General features: G+C 40.6%; 1 protein-coding gene across 11 annotated transcripts in view; it reads right to left on the reverse strand.

Annotated features, from left to right (window-relative positions):
- LOC135519935 (LIM domain only protein 7-like) overlaps positions 1-21559 on the reverse strand; it is a 134802-nt gene that overhangs the window by 9269 nt on the left and 103974 nt on the right. For 9 of the 11 annotated variants that reach the window (XM_064945172.1, XM_064945173.1, XM_064945181.1 and 6 more), the window contains 9 exons: positions 17930-18154; positions 17451-17565; positions 15104-15265; positions 9928-10115; positions 9589-9652; positions 4107-4157; positions 1570-1595; positions 823-930; positions 16-108 (listed from right to left, as the gene is read on the reverse strand). In XM_064945172.1, coding sequence (XP_064801244.1) covers positions 16-108; positions 823-930; positions 1570-1595; positions 4107-4157; positions 9589-9652; positions 9928-10115; positions 15104-15265; positions 17451-17565; positions 17930-18154 — 1032 coding nt within the window. The remainder of the gene's footprint in view (positions 1-15; positions 109-822; positions 931-1569; positions 1596-4106; positions 4158-9588; positions 9653-9927; positions 10116-15103; positions 15266-17450; positions 17566-17929; positions 18155-21559) is intronic. The other 2 variants (XM_064945179.1, XM_064945177.1) reach the window with 2 other exon arrangements.

The following is a 21559-nucleotide window of genomic DNA, read 5'->3' on the forward strand; positions in this document are numbered from 1 at the left end:
GATATGGTTCCTCACCTCTTGGTGGTGTCTTCCCCCTTCTGTCACAGCCTCCTGCTGGGCCCGACGCCACTCCTCCTCCAGTTTCTCCTGGTCACAACGGTATTTCTCCTGATCACAAACACGCACACAGAGAGAGACAGGTTACTGTACTGTATGCACACACACACACCCACACACACACATAAACACACATTCAGAGTTTATCAAGCACTTTGGTCGCCGGCCCCCTACTGACAACCACTTTTAATCACAATTTGATGTAAGAGGAAAATAGTCTCTCTTGTTAAACAATAGAAATAGAAAGTTCTGGTTTCATGGTAAAGACAAGGAAAGTGCTTCAACTCATTCAACAATTGACAGCCCTTAATATCCCGACAAAAAAAATAATTTCCACATTTTAGTCTACCAAAACCTAAGTAAAGGGCAATTGGAAGACAAGGATTAGATGAAGTCGACCTAACTCCTGAGAACAAAAACAATCTCAAAGTTTCACCTTCAACCGCTCAGCTCTACATTCCAGCTTCGTTCCCCAGAGTAGGTGAACCTTGTTAGATTTTCTGCCAAGTAACTATGTCTCATTAAGAAATTAGGCCGTTTGACCTGCGGGGAATACAGAGTGGAGGAATAACGAGCCTTGGCTTCTAGTCTACAGCTGCTCTGCAGGGGTCAGGCTGAACACATTTTTATCTCTCTACCTCCATAAATAGACCTCGGGAGTAATTCAAAATGTACACACACACACACTTCAAACAAACAAAACAAACAATCAAAAACACACACAACAATCAACTCCCCCCCCCCTCCCACCCCACACACTGTTACCTGTAGGAGTCTCTCCTGCTCCTTCTGCCATTTCTCCTGCCTCCTGCGCTCCTCCTCCGGGTCACAGGACAAGCGGTTAGAGGAGGGAGCGATGGAGGCAACTTGCATCTGATGGAGGAGAGGAAGAGGAGAGTAGAGAAGAGACATTGCCATTATTCCTTTATAGGTGAACACATTTATCCTGCAAATACACAAATTACTTTATTGTTTTTTTCTTCATCTGATGTTTGAATATAAGTAATTCTTACAGTATCTTAATCACACTTAATCAACAAAGCTATTTGAGTCTCTCCAACCCTTATAAATATTGTCATGCATATCACTTGTTTTTCATTTAAATGTTTCATTGTTTATGTATTAACATGCTACCCATGTACAGTATTTCAGTGTCTATGACTAAGATGAATAGTTGAAACTTGAGCTGTTATATTATTCCTCCAGTCAACCTATTCAAAGTGAACCACAGATGCTTCAGTTCACCATCCAATTTCAAAGTTTGAGTTATTGTATGAACAATGTCACAAAGGTTGGGACTAGAATTTTCAATCAAGGAGTTTAAGGGGGCTCAGGATCCTGCCCTTGGTGTGGTAGTTAAATAACGCATTACTATCCCACACAGTAAAGATGTCACTCACATTGATGGGTCAATGCATTGTAAAAACTTAACAACATAAACACGTACTTGAGAGAAAAAAAACCAACCACTTGCTTGTAAACATTTTGTAAATATTAAATAGAATTGCTTACATCTGATTTTGCTGACTCTGATCCTCCTTGAAAAAGAATAACAATCATCAAATAAATCGATCTAATGTTAACAGTCACATCTCAGAGTGATATACAGCATTCAGTATATGCTGCCATGAGAAGCATTGTTCCTGTATTCTAAAATACTACTTCATTGTCATGTTTGTTAAGACAGTTAAAAGTTTGCTAAAGCAGACACACAGACTGACACCTAGGATAGATATAATACATGTATTTAAATATCACACACCTGGAGGCTACATAAGCTACCATACAGAACAAAAGCTGACAGGCTTGTTCAAATCTCAACTCTTATCTGAGGTTGAGTGTGTGTTCAGATTTGACTGTTTCAACTTCTAAAACTTTTAAATGCTGTTTAAACTTTAACCAGACCCTCAGCTATAATTTGAGATTTTAAATCAAGCCTGAAGCAAACAAGATGCATTTAAAATTCACTTACAGTCTTATACAGTCCTTATACAGACCTACAGTCCAATATTGCCACAAAGAGTATATGTTTTGGCAGAATAACAGTCCCTGACTGCTGAATAGTAGGTCCCAACATACTGTTGGTGTGTTACCAAAGTACATCACACTAACTAGATTCAACTTATTAACATCTCATCATTTTTGTTTTTTAATGGATATAACAACAAACATGCACAAGATGCAAAGAGTCAAAAAAAGTCAACAGTCACCAAAATGCATGTTGATGCATGCAAAAGCATTGGCTATTAGTAATAACACAAGAGCAAAAGCACAGCACAGCAAAGCATGCAAGGTTGAAAAGGAGGGGAGCCAATATGTGACACCTGGACATCATACCAACATACTGTACCATTCACCTGACAGCATATGGCACCCGAGTTAGCCTTGTGATGGCATTACTTTCTAGGCTTATGGCTTAGTGAATAGCCCAGAGCCATAGATATGCACTATATGACCAAAATTATGTGGACACCTGCTCGTAAAACATCTCATTACAAAATCATGGGCATTAATATGGAGTTAGTCCCCCCTGCTGCTAAAACAGCATCTTCTCTTCTGGGAAGTCTTTCCAATAAATGGTGGAGGTACTTGCTTCCATTCAGTCACAAGAGCATTAGTGAGGTCGTGCACTGATGTTGGGTGATTAGGCCTGGCTCGCAGTCAGCGTTCCAATTCATCCTAAAGGTGTTCGATGGGTTTTTATTTATTTTAATTGTATTTATTTTTTTAACCTTTATTTAACTAGGCAAGTCAGTTAAGAACAAATTCTTATTTACAATGACAGCCTACCGGGGAACAGTGCGTTAACTGCCTTGTTCAGGGGCAGAACAACAGATTTTTACCTTGACAGTAATGGGGATTCAATCCAGCAACCTTTTGGTTACTGACCTAATGCTTTAACCACTAGGCTACCTGCCACCCCAAGGCGGTAATGGCTCTGTGCAGGCCAGTCAAGTTCTTCCACATCGATCTCGACAAAGCATTTCTGTATGGACCTTGCTTTGTGCACGGGGGCATTGTCATGCTGAAACATGAAAGGGCCTTCCCCAAACTGTTGCCACAAAGTTGGAAGCACAGAATTGTCTAGAATGTCATTGTTTTCTCTAGCGCTATGATTTACCTTAACTGGAACTAAGGGGCCCGAGCCATGAAAAACAGCCCCAGACCATTATTCCTTCTGCACCAAACTTTACAGTTGGCACTATGCATTCGGGCAGGTTGTGTTCTTCTGGCATCTGCCAAACTCAGATTAGTCCGTCGGACTGCCGGATGATGAAGCATGATTTATCACTCCAGAGAACACATTTCCACTGCTCCAGAGTCTAATGGCGGCAAGCTTTACACCACTCCAGCTGAAGCTTGGTATTGCGCATGGTGATCTTAGGCGTGTGTGTGGTTGCTTGGCCATGGAAACCCATGTCTTGAAGTACCCGACGAACAGTTCTTGTGCTGACCTTGCTTCCAGAGGCAGTTTGGAACTCAGTAGTTATTGTTGCAACCTAAGACAAACGATCTTTACGATCTACACACTTCAGCACTAGCCGGTCCAGTTCTGTGAGCTTGTGTGGCCTACCATGTCGAAGCTGAGTCGTTGTTAATCCTAGACGTTTCCACTTCTCAATAACCACACTTACAGTTGACTGGGGAAGCTCTAGCACAGCAGAAACTGTTGTTGTTGTTGTTGGAAAGGTGGCATCATATGACGGTGCCACATTGAAAGTCACTGAGCTCTTCAGTAAAGCCATTCTACTGCCAATGTTTGTCTATGGAGATTACATGACTGTGTGTTCGATTTTATAGACCTGATCGCAACGGGTGTGGCTGAAATAGCCAAATCCACTAATGTGAAGGGGTGTCCACATACCTTTGTATATAAAGTATAGTGTATATCGCTATCCTATATGGCTCTGGAACAGACTAGAATTGATCATTGATCAAAACACACAAGCAAGAAGTGAGAATTTTGTAACCACTTCTATGGAGTCCAGTAGATTGGTATGTTGGTATGGCATTCTGACATTCAAAGGACTCGATCAGGGGTGTTTTACCTTGTTCAAAAAACTCTGACCTCCGTTTTAAATTTTTCATGGATATGGGTTCTACATGAGAGATGGAAAAATCAGAACAGGGTCAGAGAGCATAAGAGAGTGGGAGTGAAACTTTGAAGTAATATCTTCAATCATTCAGGCACGTGCACAGATATGGTTCTACCTGTGCAGAGCACATGCCCCTTTGCCCTTCCAGTCTCCAAATTGCCCTTTTGGGTGGTAGTATTTTTTTTGTACACATATTTTGTCACTGTTGGTTGGAACCTACTGCCCGCAAGACAAGCCTTTAAGTTCACTAGCCACCATCCTTTCTGTTAGTTGCACCTGTTGATCTGCCCTGTATGGAGCTTGCGTGTGCCCGGTTGCGCCTTTTGCCCAGTCTGTCCTGTACAGAGAATCCGTGCACCTGTTATCCAAACATGTATGCCTTGAGAGATGCGGTCACTGGTTGAGTGTGTGTAGCTAGCTAGTTTAAATATCAACAATAGTGCCACAGCAGCATAACATTTGATTAACGCTTGATTTAGCCTACAGCATGATCAATATTCAGTCTGGTTAGCTGATATGTGCAACAGAGAGAGGCAGTAAGACATAGAGGTAAATCACAATCAGTAAAAGAAATTGAGGTGGCTAACAAGCAGATTTACATCAATCATCTACATCATCAATGGTCAGCTGATTGCCCACACTCTTTTCCCAATGTCAATTATGTCTCAAGGAGTCACCGCAACAGAGGCATATGGTATGTTATAATTTTCGAGATATGAATTATGAAAGCTCTGTGCACGGCCCTGCTATCATGGCATGGGGAACTTCAATCAAGATCTCCATTCTCCACTATTGGATACATAACAACTACATTAGGATTATGTCATCACACTGAAAATATAAACAATCATATGCAGGACCAGCTGCGGGCATAAGCAAATTTCTTGGGGGGGAACTCAGTTGGGGTCTGAACTTACTCTTGAGAGTTAGAATAGTACAATACACAAGGTGTAAGTTCAAAATGTGGTTGTGCATCAGCAGTTTTCCTCTTGTTTTGTCAGTCATTGACAGTCACTCAATTATCCATGTCATTTAACCATTTTTTGATCGATAAGTTAGTCTAGCCAGTTATCTAAACTTGCATTAATCATTGCAGAATACCAACCGGGCACGCAGGGCATTGTTTTGTTAGTCACTGTCACTCGGATATTAACATTGCAAAATGTGTAGAATTGCAAGAAATTAGCTTTAAAACAGAAAAAAATATATTTCAGTCCCTTGAAAATTTATTGGAATTGCATAACATTTTTTTATAAAGTCCCCCCACCAAAAAATCTACACGCGATTGCGAAATGTGTAGACTTGCAGGAAAAAAACCTACATTTTTCACCCCACCGTCAAAATTGCCCTCTTGGTGGTCTCCCATAGGGCCCCCAAAAGTCTAGAGCTAGTCCTGATCATATGTGAGGTCTGCCCAGGTCTTTCCAAAAATGCTCACACAGACATATCCTACATTACAAGGAAACAGTACATCATCATATTTGTATTTGTATTAATTATGGATCCCCATTAGCTTCAGCTACTCTTCCTGGGGTCCAGCTAAATTAAGGCAGTTTAAACCATTTTAAAAACATTACAATACATTCAAAGTTTTCACAACACAATGTGTGCCCTCCACCACTACCACATATCTACTGTACAAAATCCAAAGGTACATGTGTGTATAGTGCGTATGTTATCTTGTGTGTGTATGTATGTCTGTGCCTATGTAATGTTTTTGCATTGCCCCCCCTACGTTGCTGCTACTCTCTGCTATTATCTATTCATAGCCACTTTAATAACTCTAGTTCCATGTACATAATTACCTCAATTACCTCGACACAGGTGCCCCCGCACATTGACACATTGACTCTGTACCGGTACCCCCTGTATATATACAGCCCCGCTATTGTTATTTACTGCTGATCTTTAATTATTTGTTATTATCTTTTAATCTTTTTTTGTATTTTCTTAAAACTGCATTGTTGGTTAAGGGCTTGCATGTAAGCATTTCACTGTAAGGTCAACATGTTGTATTCGGCGCATTTGATGTTCGTGTTGCTTCACAGTCCCCACTGATCCAAAAGGTGTATTTTTATCTGTTTTTTTAAATCAAATTTTATTCCTTGCATCAGTTACTTGATGTGGAGTTCCATGTAGTCATGGCTCTATGTAGTACTGTGCGCCTCCCATAGTCTGTTCTGGACTTGAAGACTGTGAAGAGAACTCTTGTGGCATGTCTTGTGGGGTCTGCATGGGTGTCTGAGCTGTGTGCCAGTAGTTCATACAGACAGCTCGGTGCATTCAATACCTCTCATAAATACAAGTCAATCGCTCTTCCACTTTGAGCCATGAGAGATTGACATGCATATTATTATATTAGCTCTCTATGTACATCCAAGGGCTAGTCGTGCTGCCCTGTTCTGAGCCACTTGCAATTTTCCTAAGTCCCTTTTTTTGGCACCTGACCACATGACTGAATAGTTGTCCAGATGCGACAAAACTCGGGCCTGTATGACCTGCCTTGCTGATAGTGCTGTTAAGAAGGTAGAGCTGCGCTTTATTATGGACATACTTCTCCCAACATTAGCTACTGTTGTATCAATATGTTTTGACCATGACATTTTACAAACCAGAGTTATGCCAAGCAGTTTATAGTTACCTCAACTTGCACAATTTCCACATCATTTATTACAAGATTTAGTTGAGGTTTAGGGTTTAGTGAAAGATTTGCCCCAAATACAATGCTTTTAGTTTTAGAAATATTTAGGACCAACTAATTCCTTGCCACCCCACTCTGAAACAAACTGCAAATCTTTGTTAAGTGTTGCAGTCATTTCAGTTTTTGTAGTAGCTGACATGTATAGTGTTGAGTTATCCACATACATAAACACACTGGCTTTACTCAAAGTGGCATGTCATTAGTCAAGAATAAAAAAAGTAAGGGACCTAGACAGATGCCCAGGGGAATTCCTGATTCTACCTGGATTATGTTGGTGAGGCTTCTATTAAATAACAACCGATGTGTTCTGGTAGACAGGTAACTCTTTATCCACAATGTAGCAGGTGGTGTAAAGCCACAACACATACGTTTCTTCCAGCAGCAGACGATGATCGAAAATGTCAAAGGCTGCACTAAAATAACATCAATGTCTCTAAGCCAATCATCAGTCATCTGTGTAAGTGCTGAGCTTGTTGAATGTCCTTCCCTAAAAGTCTGAAAGTTTGTTGACAATTTGTTTACTGTAAAATAGCAATGTATCTGGTCAAACACAATTTTTTTTTTACTAAGTGTTGAGAACAGGCTGATTGGTCGTCTATTTGAGCCAGTAAAGGGGACTTTAGTATTCTTAGGTAGCGGAATGATTTTTGCTTCCCTCCAGGCCTGGGGGCACACACTTTCTAGTAGGTTTAAACTGAAAATATTGCAAATAGGAGTCACTACAGACCCTGGTTTGATTCCAGGCTGTGTCACTACCGGCTGTGATTGGGAGTCTCATAGGGTGGCGCACAATTGGCCCAGCTTCGTCAGGGTTAGGGTTTGGCCGGGGTAGGAAGTCATTGTAAATAAGAATTTATTCTTAACTGACTTGCCTGGTAAAATAAATAAATAAATAAAAAACTATTTGAATGATGGAGATGAGTTTGCCTCTCTGTTAATGTCACATACATTATCAAGAATTTCACATGTTATCCAGATACTGACTTTTAGCACTTGGTAGTCTATAGCATGGTGGTAAGCAGCCATCAAGAAACTAGGCGTATGTCACGGGTCACTACTTCACAGGAGAGCCACTTGAATGTAAACTTTAAAGAAAATCAAAATGTGGTTATTGGCAGAAATGCCTTCACAAACATGTGAACTTTCATGTGCCTTAATAAAAAAACTTGTATACCATCTGTAAACATTAATAAAATAGTTAAATTACGAGCCTAGTTGGTTAAGCCAAAGAAAAAGTCAGCAACCTTCCGGCTAGCCATGATTGGCTGAGATAATGAGTGGGCTTCACATGCCGAGAGATGAGTTTGGATTGTCTATTTGAGCTGGTCAGTGTGTCTAGGTAATCCTGTCTAAACGCAACTTTTTTGTGGATCGATCGTGTATTAAAACTGCATGAGTGTTGCTCTCCACTTTCTGGAGGACTGAGTTTTTAAATCAGAGTATGATAGCTAAGGAGAGGGAGAAAACACCTGTCTCTAGATTATATCTTCAAACTAAGGGCAACCCTGGCATCCGACAGGAAATGCATCCAACCATGAATGATGAGTGAATGATGATTAGTCTAGCTAGCTACATTTTCAGATATTACACCTTTCTAATTTTGACAGAAAGAACCATTTGCTTGGCTAGCTATAGCCTAATGTTAGCTAGCTACCACAAACTTGGTTGGTTATTTACCTGGAGATTCATGCAGGGTAGTAACGTCATGAGTTGTGATTATGGTTCATTGTTTACCTAGCTAAGGAGCTAACATTAGCTGGCTGGTTGGTTGGCAATCTGCAGATTCATGAAGGGCAGTAAGGCGTAGCTAGCTATATGTCTTAACAAAAGACTTCACTATGCAAGTACCCATTTTGGGTGAGTTCGTAAATTCAGTCTTGCCATCTACTCTGATTTCAGAGCACTCTTGTCTGAGTGTGCCAGGGAGCGCAGAACAACTGTTGAATTTACGAACACTCAACACCCGTTGAATATGGCCGGTGTCAGGAAACGTCGGCAAAAATAAATAGCGGTCCTATTGTAGCTGTTAAAAGCTAACCGTGTCAAGGAATTCACGTAAAAACAAGTTCGGTATTTGTAGTTAATGAATAGCAGTTTTGTTTTAATCAATAATATCAAACCAAGTGTTTTTACAGCATACAATTTTCAGCTGCACACTCTGATCAAGTCATGTGGTGGTATGCGCAAACAAAATGTGTAAATGTACATCATTATACATAATTGAACAATGGGCATTCTGTCACGTTCTGACCATCATTTGGGTGTGTTTTCCTTGTTTTAGTGTTGGTCAGGACGTGAGCTGGGTGGGCATTCTATGTTGTGTGTCTGGTTTGTCTATTTCTATGTTTGGCCTGATATGGTTCTCAATCAGAGGCAGGTGTTAGTCATTGTATCTGATTGGGAACCATATTTAGGTAGCCTGTTTTGTGTTGGGTTTTGTGGGTGATTGTTCCTGTCTCTGTGTTTATTGCACCCGATAGGGCTGTTTCGGGTTTTTCACATTTCTTGTTTTGTAGATTGTTCATTGTTCATCTTTATTAAAGATGTTTACAAGTAACCACGCTGCGTTTTGGTCCGCCTCTCTTTCCCCAGAAGAAAACCATTACACATTCACCACCAGAAACACATACAGTCCCAAAGAGAGAACGTTGTCCTTGCTTTCTCAAACGTGTTCCTGTTAATAAAGGCTAGTCATAACTTCTCTGGTTAGTAGATCTGCTCTATGTTCTTTACCTTTGTTTCTCACGGTCACTGTCTCGTCACGGAAGCCTCCATTCACTCCATTGGATTCTACATCCTGCAACAAGATGAATTAAAAGCCTGTTGAGAACTGTCTGGGGTTTTATCAGTACATTGTATTCATATAGATTCAATGTGAACATGCAACAAACACAAATCACACATTTTTTCACAATGATGTCCTATGTCAATGTTCTTACCAACCTTGTCACAACATGTTTGCAGATTTGTGATATATCAAGTTTACTTGGGTATTTGTGAGTAACATAGCAAATAGCTAATAATAAACATTTGAACATTATCAACACCACGAGGTCTTCCTGTAAAACTCACAATGATTGGTTGGGTAGTGACCTTCTTGGTGGTTTCCATGGATCCCCGAGAGGTGAAATCCAAGCTGGTGGTTGCGTTAATGGTGGTTGTGTTGGGGAAACCTATAACTGTTGGATGATGATCCATACTGGTGAGATTGATGGTCTTATGGCTTTTAAACGGCAGGGAAGGTAGGTCTCTGTCCCAGTCTGAACGTCGTAGACGTGTGTCAATGGCAAAGATAAAAAAACAACAACAATTTGTGTGTGTGTGTGTGTGTGTGTGTGTGTGTGTGTGTGTGTGTGTGTGTGTGTGTGTGTGTGTGTGTGTGTGTGTGTGTGTGTGTGTGTGTGTGTGTGTGTGTGTGTGTGTGTGAGAGAGAGAAAATGTAAGTGTGAGAGAGAAAATGTATGTGTAAGAGATACTAGTACTTAGGATAAGTACTACTATACAACTATAGTACACAGAGTACTTACAGTATTTTCTGCAAGGTATAATAATAGTAAAGACATCAAATCTATGGATAAGAGATATGCATTCAGTCTTGGCATTCTCTCAACCAGATTCATGAGGTAGTCACCTTGAATGCATTTCAACTAACAGGTGTGCCTTGGTAAAATTAATTATTTTTCTTTACTCCTTAATCCGCTCGAACCAATCAGTTGTGTTGGGACAAGGTAGAGGTGGTATACAGAAGATAGCCCTATTTGGTAAAATACCAAGTACATATTATAGCAAGAACAGCTCAAATAGGCAAAGAGAAATGACAGTCCATCATTACTTTAAGACATGAAGGCCAGTCACTCTAGAAAATTTCAAGATTTTTGAAAGTTTCTTCAAGTGCATTCGCAAAAACCATTAAGCGCTATGATGAAACTGGCTCTCATAAGGACCCCCACAGGGAAGGAAGACTCAGAATTACCTCTGCTGCAGAGGATATATTCATTAGAGTTAACTGCATCTCAGATTGCAACCCAAATAAATGCTTCACAGAGTTCAAGTAAGAGACACATTTCAACATCAACTGTTCAGAGGAGACTACGTGAATCAGGCCTTCATGGTCAAATTGCTGCAAAGAAACCACTACTAAAGGACACCAATAATAATAAGAGAATTGCTTGGGCCAAGAAACACGAGCAATGGACATTAGACCAGTGGAAATCTGGCCTTTGGTCTGATGAGTCCAAATTTGAGATGTTTGGTTCCAACCGCCGTGCCTTTGTGAGATGCAGAGTATGTGAACGGATGATCTCCATAGAGTGGGGAGAACAAGTATTTGATACACTGCCGATTTTACCTGTATTAACTGCACCTGTTTGAACTCATTACCTGTATAAAAGACACCTGTCCACACACTCAATCAAACAGACTCCAACCTCTCCACAATGGCCAAAACCAGAGAGCTATGTAAGGACATCAGGGATAAAATTGTAGACCTGTACAAGGCTGGGATGGGCTACAGGACAATAGGCAAGCAGCTTGGTGAGAAGGCAAAAACTGTTGGCGCAATTATTAGAAAATGGAAGAAGTTCAAGATGACGGTCAATCACCCTCGGTCTGGGGCTCCGTGCATGATCTCATCTTGTGGGGCATCAATGATCATGAGGAAGGTGAGGGATCAGCCCAGAACTACACGGCAGGACCTGGTCAATGACCTGAAGAGATCTGGGACCACAGTCTCAAAGAAAACCATTAGTAACATGCCGTCATGGATTAAAATCCTGCAGCGCACGCAAGGTCCCCTTGCTCAAGCCAGCGCATGTCCAGGCCCGTCTGAAGTTTGCCAATGACCATCTGGAGGAATGGGAGAAGGTCATGTGGTCTGATGAGACAAAAATAGAGCTTTTTGGTCTAAACTCCACTCGCCATGTTTGGAGGAAGAAGAAGGATGAGTACAACCCCAAGAACACTATCCCAACCGTGAAGCATGGAGGTGGAAACGTCATGCTTTGGGGATGCTTTTCTGCAAAGGGGACAGGACGACTGCACCGCATTGAGGGGAGGATGGATGGGACCATGTATCGCGAGATCTTGTCCAACAACCTCCTTCCATCAGTAAGAGCATTGAAGATGGGTCGTGGCTGGGTCTTCCAGCATGACAACGACCCGAAACACACAGCCGGGCAACTAAGGAGTGGCTCCGTAAGAAGCATCTCAAGGTCCTGGAGTGGCCTAGCCAGTCTCCAGACCTGAACCCAGTAGACAATCTTTGGAGGGAGCTGAAAGTCCGTATTGCCCAGCGACAGACCCGAAACCTGAAGGATCTGGAGAAGGTCTGTATGGAGGAGTGGGCCAAAATCCCTGCTGCAGTGTGTGCAAACCTGGTCAAGAACTACATGAAACGTATGATCTCTGTAATTGCAAACAAAGGATTCTGTACCAAATATTAAGTTCTGCTTTTCTGATGTATCAAATACTTATGTCATGCAATAAAATGCAAATTCATTACTTAAAAATCATACAATGTGATTTTCTGTATTTTTGTTTTAGATTCCGTCTCTCACAGTTGAAGTGTACCTATGATACAAATTACAGACCTCTACATGCTTTGTAAGTAGGAAAACCTGCAAAATCGGCAGTTTATCAAATATTTGTTCTCCCCACTGTATGTGTGGTTCCTACTGTGAAGCATGTAGGAGGAGATGTGATGGTATGGGGGTGCTTTGCTGGAGACACTGTCAGTGATTTATTTAGAATTCAAGGCACACTTTACCAGCATGGCTACCACAGCATTCTGCAGCGATACGCCATCCCATCTGGTTTGCGCTTAGTGGGACTATCATTTGTTTTCAACAGGACAATGACCCAGCACACTTCCAGGCTGTGTAAGGGCGATTTGACCAAGAAGGAGAGTAATGGAGTACAGCATCAGATGACCTGGCCTCCACAATCGTCCTCAACCCAATTGAGATGGTTTGGGATGAGAAAAAGTACTCAGCATATGTGGCAACTCCTTCAACACTGTTGGAAAAGGATCCCAGGTGAAGCTGGTTTAGAGAATGCCAACAGTGTGCAAAGCTGTCAAGGCAAATGGTGGCTCCTTTGAAGAATCTAAAATATATTTAGATTTGTTTAACACTTTTTTACTTCATGATTCCATTTGTGTTATTTCATAGTTTTGATGTCTTCACTGTTATTCTACAATTGTAGAAAATAGTAAAAATAAAGAAAACCCTTGAATATGTAACTTTTGACTGGTACTGTACGCTACCACTTGGAAGGGAAAATAAGGTTGTTGTTATGGTGTCATTCTAAAGAACAGCAGGGATAACAGAGAAACCACCTTCCATGCACAATCTACAAACCCTAGCTTTACCAACAGGTTTACACTCTCTCCTACAAAAGCATCTATTTTGATATGCATTGCACATTCAACAGATCACACAAATCAATACAATGACTGATGTTTTGGTGGTATAATTGTGATATAGTAGGATGTGTAAACCTGTTGGTGAAAACATACAGTGAGCTCCAAAAGTACTGTGACAATTACATTTTTGGATTGTTATATAATAACTGTGAGGTTAAAGTGCAGACCATCAGCTTTAATTTGATGGTATTTTCATCCATATCGGGTTAACCCGTTTAGACATAACAGCACATTACACAAACGTTTTGGGACAAACACACATATCTGTGTATTAAATTCGTAAAAGGTTAAGTATTTGGTTTCATATAAAACTTAATGTGTCACGCCCTGACCTTAGAGAGACGTTTTATTTCTCTATTTGGTTAGGTCAGGGTGTGATGTGGGGTGGGCATTCTATGTTTTGTATTTCTGTGTGTTTGGCCGAGTGTGGTTCTCAATCAGAGGCAGCTGTCTATCGTTGTCTCTGATTGGGAATCATACTTAGGCAGCCTGTTTTGCCACTTTCGTTGTGGGTAGTTGTCTTTGTTAGTGGCCTGTATAGCCCTAGTAAGCGTCACGGTTGTTTCTTGTTTTGTTGGCGACATTCTTAATAAAGAAAAATGTACGCTTACCACGCTACACATTAGTCCGGTCATTTCCCTGACGACGTGCGTGACATAGTGACTACATCAAGCTTGTGACTCTACCAATTTGTTGGATGTATTTGCAGTTTACTTTGGTTGTTCCAGATTATTTTGTGTGTTTTTGTATACATGTTTTGTTTTGGGTGTATTAAAAACCTCTAATTTGTATTCCTGCGCCTATCTCCAAAATCCTTTATACCAGTGTGACACCTTGCCTTATTGTAATGATTAGAGGTTAGCACATCTTAGGGGTATGATATTTGTGCATCTGTAACTTTCTCACTCATTATTATTCAGGATGATCCATAATCGTGAAGGCATCCACCTTAATGTAGAGTCAAAATGACACAATATATTATTTACTATTAATTTCTATTAAACAGAAAATAATCTGAAACACAACAAAAACAAATAGAAAATGCGTCCAACAAATTTGTAGAGTCAAAAGCTTGATGTAGTCATTGCGTGCTATGAAAATGAGACCAAATACTTAACTTGTTATTACTTTAATACACAAGTAAATTTGAACCCAATACTTTTGGTCCCCTAAAATAGGGAGACAAGGTACAAAGAGTTGCAATTTCTAAACGGTGTACCTGATATGGATGAAAATAACCTCAAATTAAAGCTGACAGTCTGCACTTTAACCTCATACTCATTGTATCATTTCAAATCCAGTGCTGGAGTACAGAGCCAAAAGACCAAGTTCAGACCTGTAGGATCTTGTGCCTGAGTATAGTTAGTTCTCCACAAGGTAGACACCACATAAGGAATGCACAAAGGAGAACAGAGGGAGACAGAAACAGACAGAGACAGAGATAAAGATTCAGAAACACAGACTGTCAGGCAGACAGACAGACAGACATAGAAGGAGAAACAGAAGTATAGAAACACAAGCATACAGAAAGTGAGAGACAGACAGAGAGACAGGCAAGCAGAGACGGGGAAACTACAGACAAGGAAGATAGACAAAACTGGGCACACATATCACTAACTAAAGGGTTATCCCAGAACAGAGGACTAGAAAACGAAGGAAATTATCATTAAACTGCCATTAAATAATTGAGCCATGATACCAGAAAAATTTACTGACCAGTTTAACATGTCGCAATAGTTTACCAAAACAGCAAACATAAATAACACTGACATTCTACAAATACTCTGTAACAACACACACATTCTCTCTTTCTAGTCGTCTACTCACTGTTCCTGCCGTGACGGCGTATGTCCATGGTAAGGCTTCCCTGCTGCAGAGCTTGCTCTGTGCTGCTCTTCCACTTGCTGTAGCTCATCTCTGCCACCCTTTGCCCGCTCACCGACATCACCTCGTCGCCCACCTGCAGTTGGCACAGCTCGGCTGGGCTGCCTGCGGGGCACAGAGAGGGGCAGCGAGGTCAGATAGAGAGGGTAAAGAAGGAACAGAAGGAAGGAACAGTGGTCAGATATAGAGTGTAGAGTGCACAGAGGGTGAGATAGATATGTAGAGAGGGAATTGGGTCTCAGATGTAGGGGCAGAGAAGGCATTGGAGTGAGTAATAAAGAGGGCAAGACAGGTGTCACAGAAGTGATGTAGACCAGTCAAGATACATTTAAACTGTTACAATAGAGAGATACAGAGATAGGACAAGGCATCTCAACTTTTTAAAGTGGCTTCAGCTTCTTGTCTCCTTCCCTCATTTACATTGATGAGAAAGAACTGGACTACTGAAAAGTCAGGGGTGGAATGATAATAGGTATCAGGTACTCCCCTAGTACATACAGTATAGGCTAGAGAGAGACAACCCCAGCAAATCTGACCTGAATAGAGGCTACCCTACATAAGGCCGGGCACATGATCTGCTACTGACTACTTATCTTCTAGTCATTTTAAGAAACATTAGTGTGTTGAAAATGCCTAGCCACTTGTATTTGCATACACTTCAAAATACACCAGACACGCCACTATGGGTTTCTTCACGGTACCCAAACCAAAAAGAGATTTAATGCATTGCTTAGTTATGTATAGAGTCACATCATCATGGAATGCGCTGCCACCAGAGGTTACTCAGGCAAAAAGCAAGTTTAGCAAAAAAAACTGTTAAAAAACATACTGTATCACAGCGCCTCTCCTCCTTATCTAATTTAACTGGACTGAATATGAAAATGTATATGAAAATGTATGTATAAATAGTGCATAAATAGTATATTTTGCAGTCTCTTGGTGTCTTTCCTTTACATAACTCTTCTTTTTTAATTGTAATTGTATGTAATATAGTTTACCAAGCTACCAATTACTTCCCACTGGAAGAAGTTAAGCTACACTAAAGCTACCCTTAAGAAACATACAGTTTACTGAACTAAAGCTACACTTAAGAAACATACAGTTTACTGAACTAAAGCTACCCTTAAGAAACATATAGTTTACTGAACTAAAGCTACACTTAAGAAACATATAGTTTACTGAACTAAAGCTACCCTTTAGGAACATATAGTTTACTGAACTAAAGCTCCCTTAAGAAACATATAATTTACTGAACTAAAGCTACCCTTAAGAAACATATAGTTTACTGAACTAAAGCTACCCTTAAGAAACATATAGTTTACTGAACTAAACTACTTTGTGATAAATACTAATATCTAAATCTGAAATATCAGAGACTACAAATTTGCAAGAACAGATCACTCTGGAGTCAACTGTTAACATAATGTTTGATTTGAAGTGTAAATTAGGAAGGTCTGATGTCAAAAATGTATGAAACTTCTTGCCTACTTTTTTTGCAAAAAAAAGTGTAGTTGCAGTAGTTAGTTTCACCACGACATGGCACAATAGTAATTAACTACTAAAAACACTACCCATATATGAATTTAATTAAACTACCAACAAGCTACTGCAAACTGTAGTTAAATTACTAGTTTAACTACATGTATTTCACTATTTCACAGTCTATTGGCACTGTACTAAGGTATCTGGCACTATGTGTGGTGGCCAGCAGAGGCAGAAATTGGAGGACGGACTCATTGTAATGGCTGGAATAGAATCATATTAATGGTATCAAACACATCAAACTCATGGACCTCCAGCTACTGGTGCAGGGTTAGCAGTGGAATGGTATTAACTCTTCTGTGTGAATTATGAATGGTTTTTTGAACAAAAGGGAGTGAAGCCATTGTCCACTAATCAAATCTAACCAAGGAACTGCAGTTTTATTCCCAGTGTCTCACATATTGACCATTGCTTAAATAAACAACCTTTAAAACTTTCTCACTGAAATGAGAGATGAGCCTGCTGTGCCAGTGGAGGCTGGTGTCACTTTAAATAAAATGATGCGCTCATTGTTAAGGCTAGACTGGAACGATATCAAACACATTAAACATGGTTCCCAAGTGTTTGATACCATTACATTAATTGCCATAACTCTGTGCTCATTCTTCCTTCTCTATCCTCCAACATGCTGTATATACCCGGTTTACAATCAGACAGTTGGTTCAGTTGTTACTCTTTGTTTGTGTAAACCATGCTAAATGTGTGTGCTTTGTGCTAAATGTGTGTGTGTGTGTATGTATGTGTTTACCTGGTTGGATGGAGGTGACGTGTGCTCCAGTGGAGTCCCACTCTGTCTGGAAGCCAAAGTCTCGACTGCTGTTGGGCTTCTGGTTGAGACTGATCCGCATGTCAGCGTAGCTCTCCTACACAACACACACACACACACACATTAAGAATGCCAGGTTGTGTTCCAAAGCCAGGGAAAGAATAACATTTGTTCTTCACTATGAATTATTAGTTGCTCTCTGACAATGGGAAGCATCAATCCTACTGTATCTCCTACTGTATGTAGCACTAGCTGCATAGTATAGTATGCACATAGTATAGTATGCTCGCTCACTCGCTCCAGTACTGTGACTGCTACTTACATTCCAACATTTCTTTAACAAATTGGTTTTTACATGTGATGTCCTTATTACTATGTGCTATTTTTGGCTTCAGCTCTGGAATACTGCAAATGTGCCCTGAAAAAGTCTAATCTGCCTAATAACCAAAATCTAAACCTACCTGGTTAGTGTCTTTTATAGGTAACGGACTGACTGGGGCTGTGTAGGCCACTTTCTGGGTCTTTTCTTCTTCTTCTTCTTCTCCACTGCTGTGGGCAGAGCTGGAGAGGGAGTGCGCCTTATCCTCAGAGGTCATGACCTGGATATAGCGGCTGGGGGCCGACAGCTTCTTGGTGAAATCCGTCTCTCCGTTCACACTTTTCTGAGAGTCAGCCATCAGAGGAGCCTACAGTGCATTCGGAAAGTATTCAGACCCTTTCACTTTTTCCACATTTTGTAACAGCCTTATTCTAAAATTGATTAAATAGTTTCCCCCCCATCAATCTACATACAATACTCCATAATAAAATGTTTTAAAATGTTTACAAATTGTCCTGTTGGAAGGTGAACCTTCATCCCAGTTTGAGGTCCTGAGCATTCTGGAACAGGTTTTCATCAAGGATCTCTCTGTACTTTGCTCCGTTCATCTTTCCCTCAATCCTGACTAGTCTCCCAGTCCCTGCCATTGAAAAACATCCCCACAGCATGATGCTGCCACCACCATGCTTTGCCGTAGGGATGGTATTGGCCAGGTGATGAGCGGTGCCTCCAGACGTGATGCCTGGCATTCAGGTCAAAGAGTTAAATCTTGGTTTTATCAGACCAGATAATCTTGTTTCTCATTGTCTGAGAGCCCTTTATGTGCCTTTTGGCAAACTCCAAGCAGGCTGTCACGTGCCTTTTAATGAGGAGTGGCTTCCGTCTGGCCACTCTAGTATAAAGGCCTGATTGGTGGAGTGCTGCAGAGGTGGTTGTCCTTCTGGAAGGTTCTCCCATTTCCACAGAGGAACTCAAGAGCTCTGTCTGAGTGACCATCGGGTTCATAGTCACCTCCCTGAACAAGGCCCTTCTCCCCCAATTGCTCAGTTTGGCCGGGCAGCCAGCTCTAGGAAGAGTCTTGATGGTCTCAAACTTCTTCCATTTAAGAATGACGGAGGCCACTTTGTTCTTGGGGACCTTCAATGCCAATGTTTCGGTACCCTTTCCCGATACAATCCTGCCTCGGAGCTCTACGGACAATTCCTTCAACCTCATGGCTTGGTTTTTATTCTGACATACACTGTCAACTGTGGGACCTTATATTGACAGGTGTGCCTTTCCAAATCGTGTCCAATCATTTGAATTTACATCAGGTGGACATCTCAAGGATGATCAATGGAAACAGGATGCACCTGAGCTCAATTTTGAGGCTCCAGCAAAGGGTCTGAATACTTAGGTAAATAAGGTATATATATATATATATTTTTTGTAAACATTTCTAAAAACCTATTTTTGCTTTGTCTTTATGGGGTATTTTGTGTAGATTGATGATCATTTGTTTTTATTTAATCCAATTTAGATTAAGGCTCTAATGTAACAAAATGTGGAAAAAGTTAAGGGGTCTGAATACTTTCCGAATGCACTGTATATTTATATGGTTAAAAGTTAGCCTATTTTTACATTGTTAAATGTACTTTGTTAGTATATTTAAAAGTTGTGAGCAAATAATAATCAAAGTCATAACAGGCCATCAGTAAACATGTCGTCCCGCACGAATGACGCAGCGCCAATCAAGGTAGTTTTGGAAATGCCGGAGCTCTAATGCATCATTCACCAATGTTTTGTCAAAATCTGGCCAGTGGTGTCGGAGATATCGTGTGGGTTAGTTAGAGTCATATCCCTGAGCATGTGTCATATTTCATGACTGAGTCAAACAGATCAAGAGAGATAAACATGTGCCAGTTATAGTGCCACAGTGTGGTTGATAGGAATGTTCTTGTACATTCTGAGTCTTTATAGTGTTTGCAACATGTGTACCACATCTTGTCACAATACAAATATCCTTGACTAATTTATTCACATTTATGTACCAGACTACACCCAAGTGAATGTTTATTGGTCAATAGCGTTGTTATGAAACATATTGCTTGAGAGACCTTTGTTCCCAGATCCCACATATCAAGTTTTGTGCAGATCGGTCATTTGGTGCCAGAGGAATAACTTTCATTCTAAATTACTTTAGGTCTAACGGGGTCAGACGCTTGGCCTTTCAAACGCTTGTTATAGCGGCATCATCTGGCCAGTCAGTGTAATTTTGAAAATGCAGGATCTCTATGGCAAGACACATCATTTCATCAAAATCAGGCCAGTGGTGTCTGAGGTATCATGTGTGATGTACCTACAGAGGACACAGATCCATAGTCCCCTCACCGATTTCATCGCGAGGGACAATTATAAAATGATCAAAGTCATGAGCCAATAGTTTTTTCATTATTACTATTGTATCAAACTCTATAGAGACAGAGATGTAAAGTAACTATTTGGACAACACTGTCTGGAGGTCTCTCAAGCTTAATGTACAATATACTAATACTAGTTAGAATTGTTGCTAGCTCCAATGTGTTGATGCTAAATAACTTAAAGAGATCTTGTCTGAACAAGTTCATGACACAAGTTATTCGCTGGTAGACAGATGCACGTAACATAGGATGGTATCCCACAAACTGTGGGATGCAAAGACTAATGAGGAACTTTGTTCCGGTGTCCAGATTTCTTCGTCACTGATCATTTGGACAAATCCCGATTTCACAGGTGTTTGCATCTTTGATGATATCTCGTTCATATCTCGTATCTTCCATCTCCCCTATAACCTAATCGAGCATCTGCCTCTATGTTCTGGGTTACCGAGAATACTAACACTCAAATAATCACCCAAACTGTTTTATATCAAAATGCCCTACTAATGATATTCTTCTGATGCTATACTACACGCCTTCGTAAAAGCTGTACGAATATTTTCAGATAAATACACAACGCAGAGGATGAAAGGTAATTAACAATCAATGTTTTTCTGTAATATGGAATTTTTATTTTTTATATATTTTTTTAACCTTTATTTAACCAGGCAAGTCAGTTAAGAACACGTGCTTATTTTCAATGACAGCCTGGGAACAGTGGGTTAACTGCCTGTTCAGGGGCAGAACGACAGATTTGTACCTTGTCAGCTCGGGGGTTTGAACTTGCAACCTTCCGGTAACTACTCCAACGCTCTAACCACTAGGCTACCCTGCCGCCCCGATTAATGGGACAGAGACACAGGAGGAATTTCAGTCTAGAACTCATAGCTACATGTGGCAAGTTCTCATTGGTCCGAATTGTCTATACATTAGGCCTGAAACAGGATACTTGGTATTTGGCCATTGGCGCAGTTTTATTGCGAGGAATTCTAATTGGTCAACCACAGGCTAGAGTTGGGTTATAAATTAGATCATGTCGCTTTGTTCTGAGGAGAAGATATTGAGAACAGGGAAGAATGACCATCTACTTCCCAGCATAACAACAATTATTTATTATTTTTGAATAAATATATTTTTCTCCCCTTGATTTACTTTGGGGTCTGTGTTATTCAAGAATAACATCAACTGCTAACACAGCGAAAGTGAAGGTAATAGAGTGACAAGGCTGGAAACAGCAGCTTTGCTAAGTAAATGGTCACATAGTTCAAAAAAGCTTCATTCATTATTCACTGACAGATAAAACAAATTAGGCGTGTGAGCAACTACTACACTAGAAATAGACTACACTGCGACCGACACAATACAACATTCCTACA

Source organism: Oncorhynchus masou, chromosome 29 (assembly GCF_036934945.1).
Source record: "Oncorhynchus masou masou isolate Uvic2021 chromosome 29, UVic_Omas_1.1, whole genome shotgun sequence".
Lineage (NCBI taxonomy): Eukaryota > Metazoa > Chordata > Actinopteri > Salmoniformes > Salmonidae > Oncorhynchus > Oncorhynchus masou.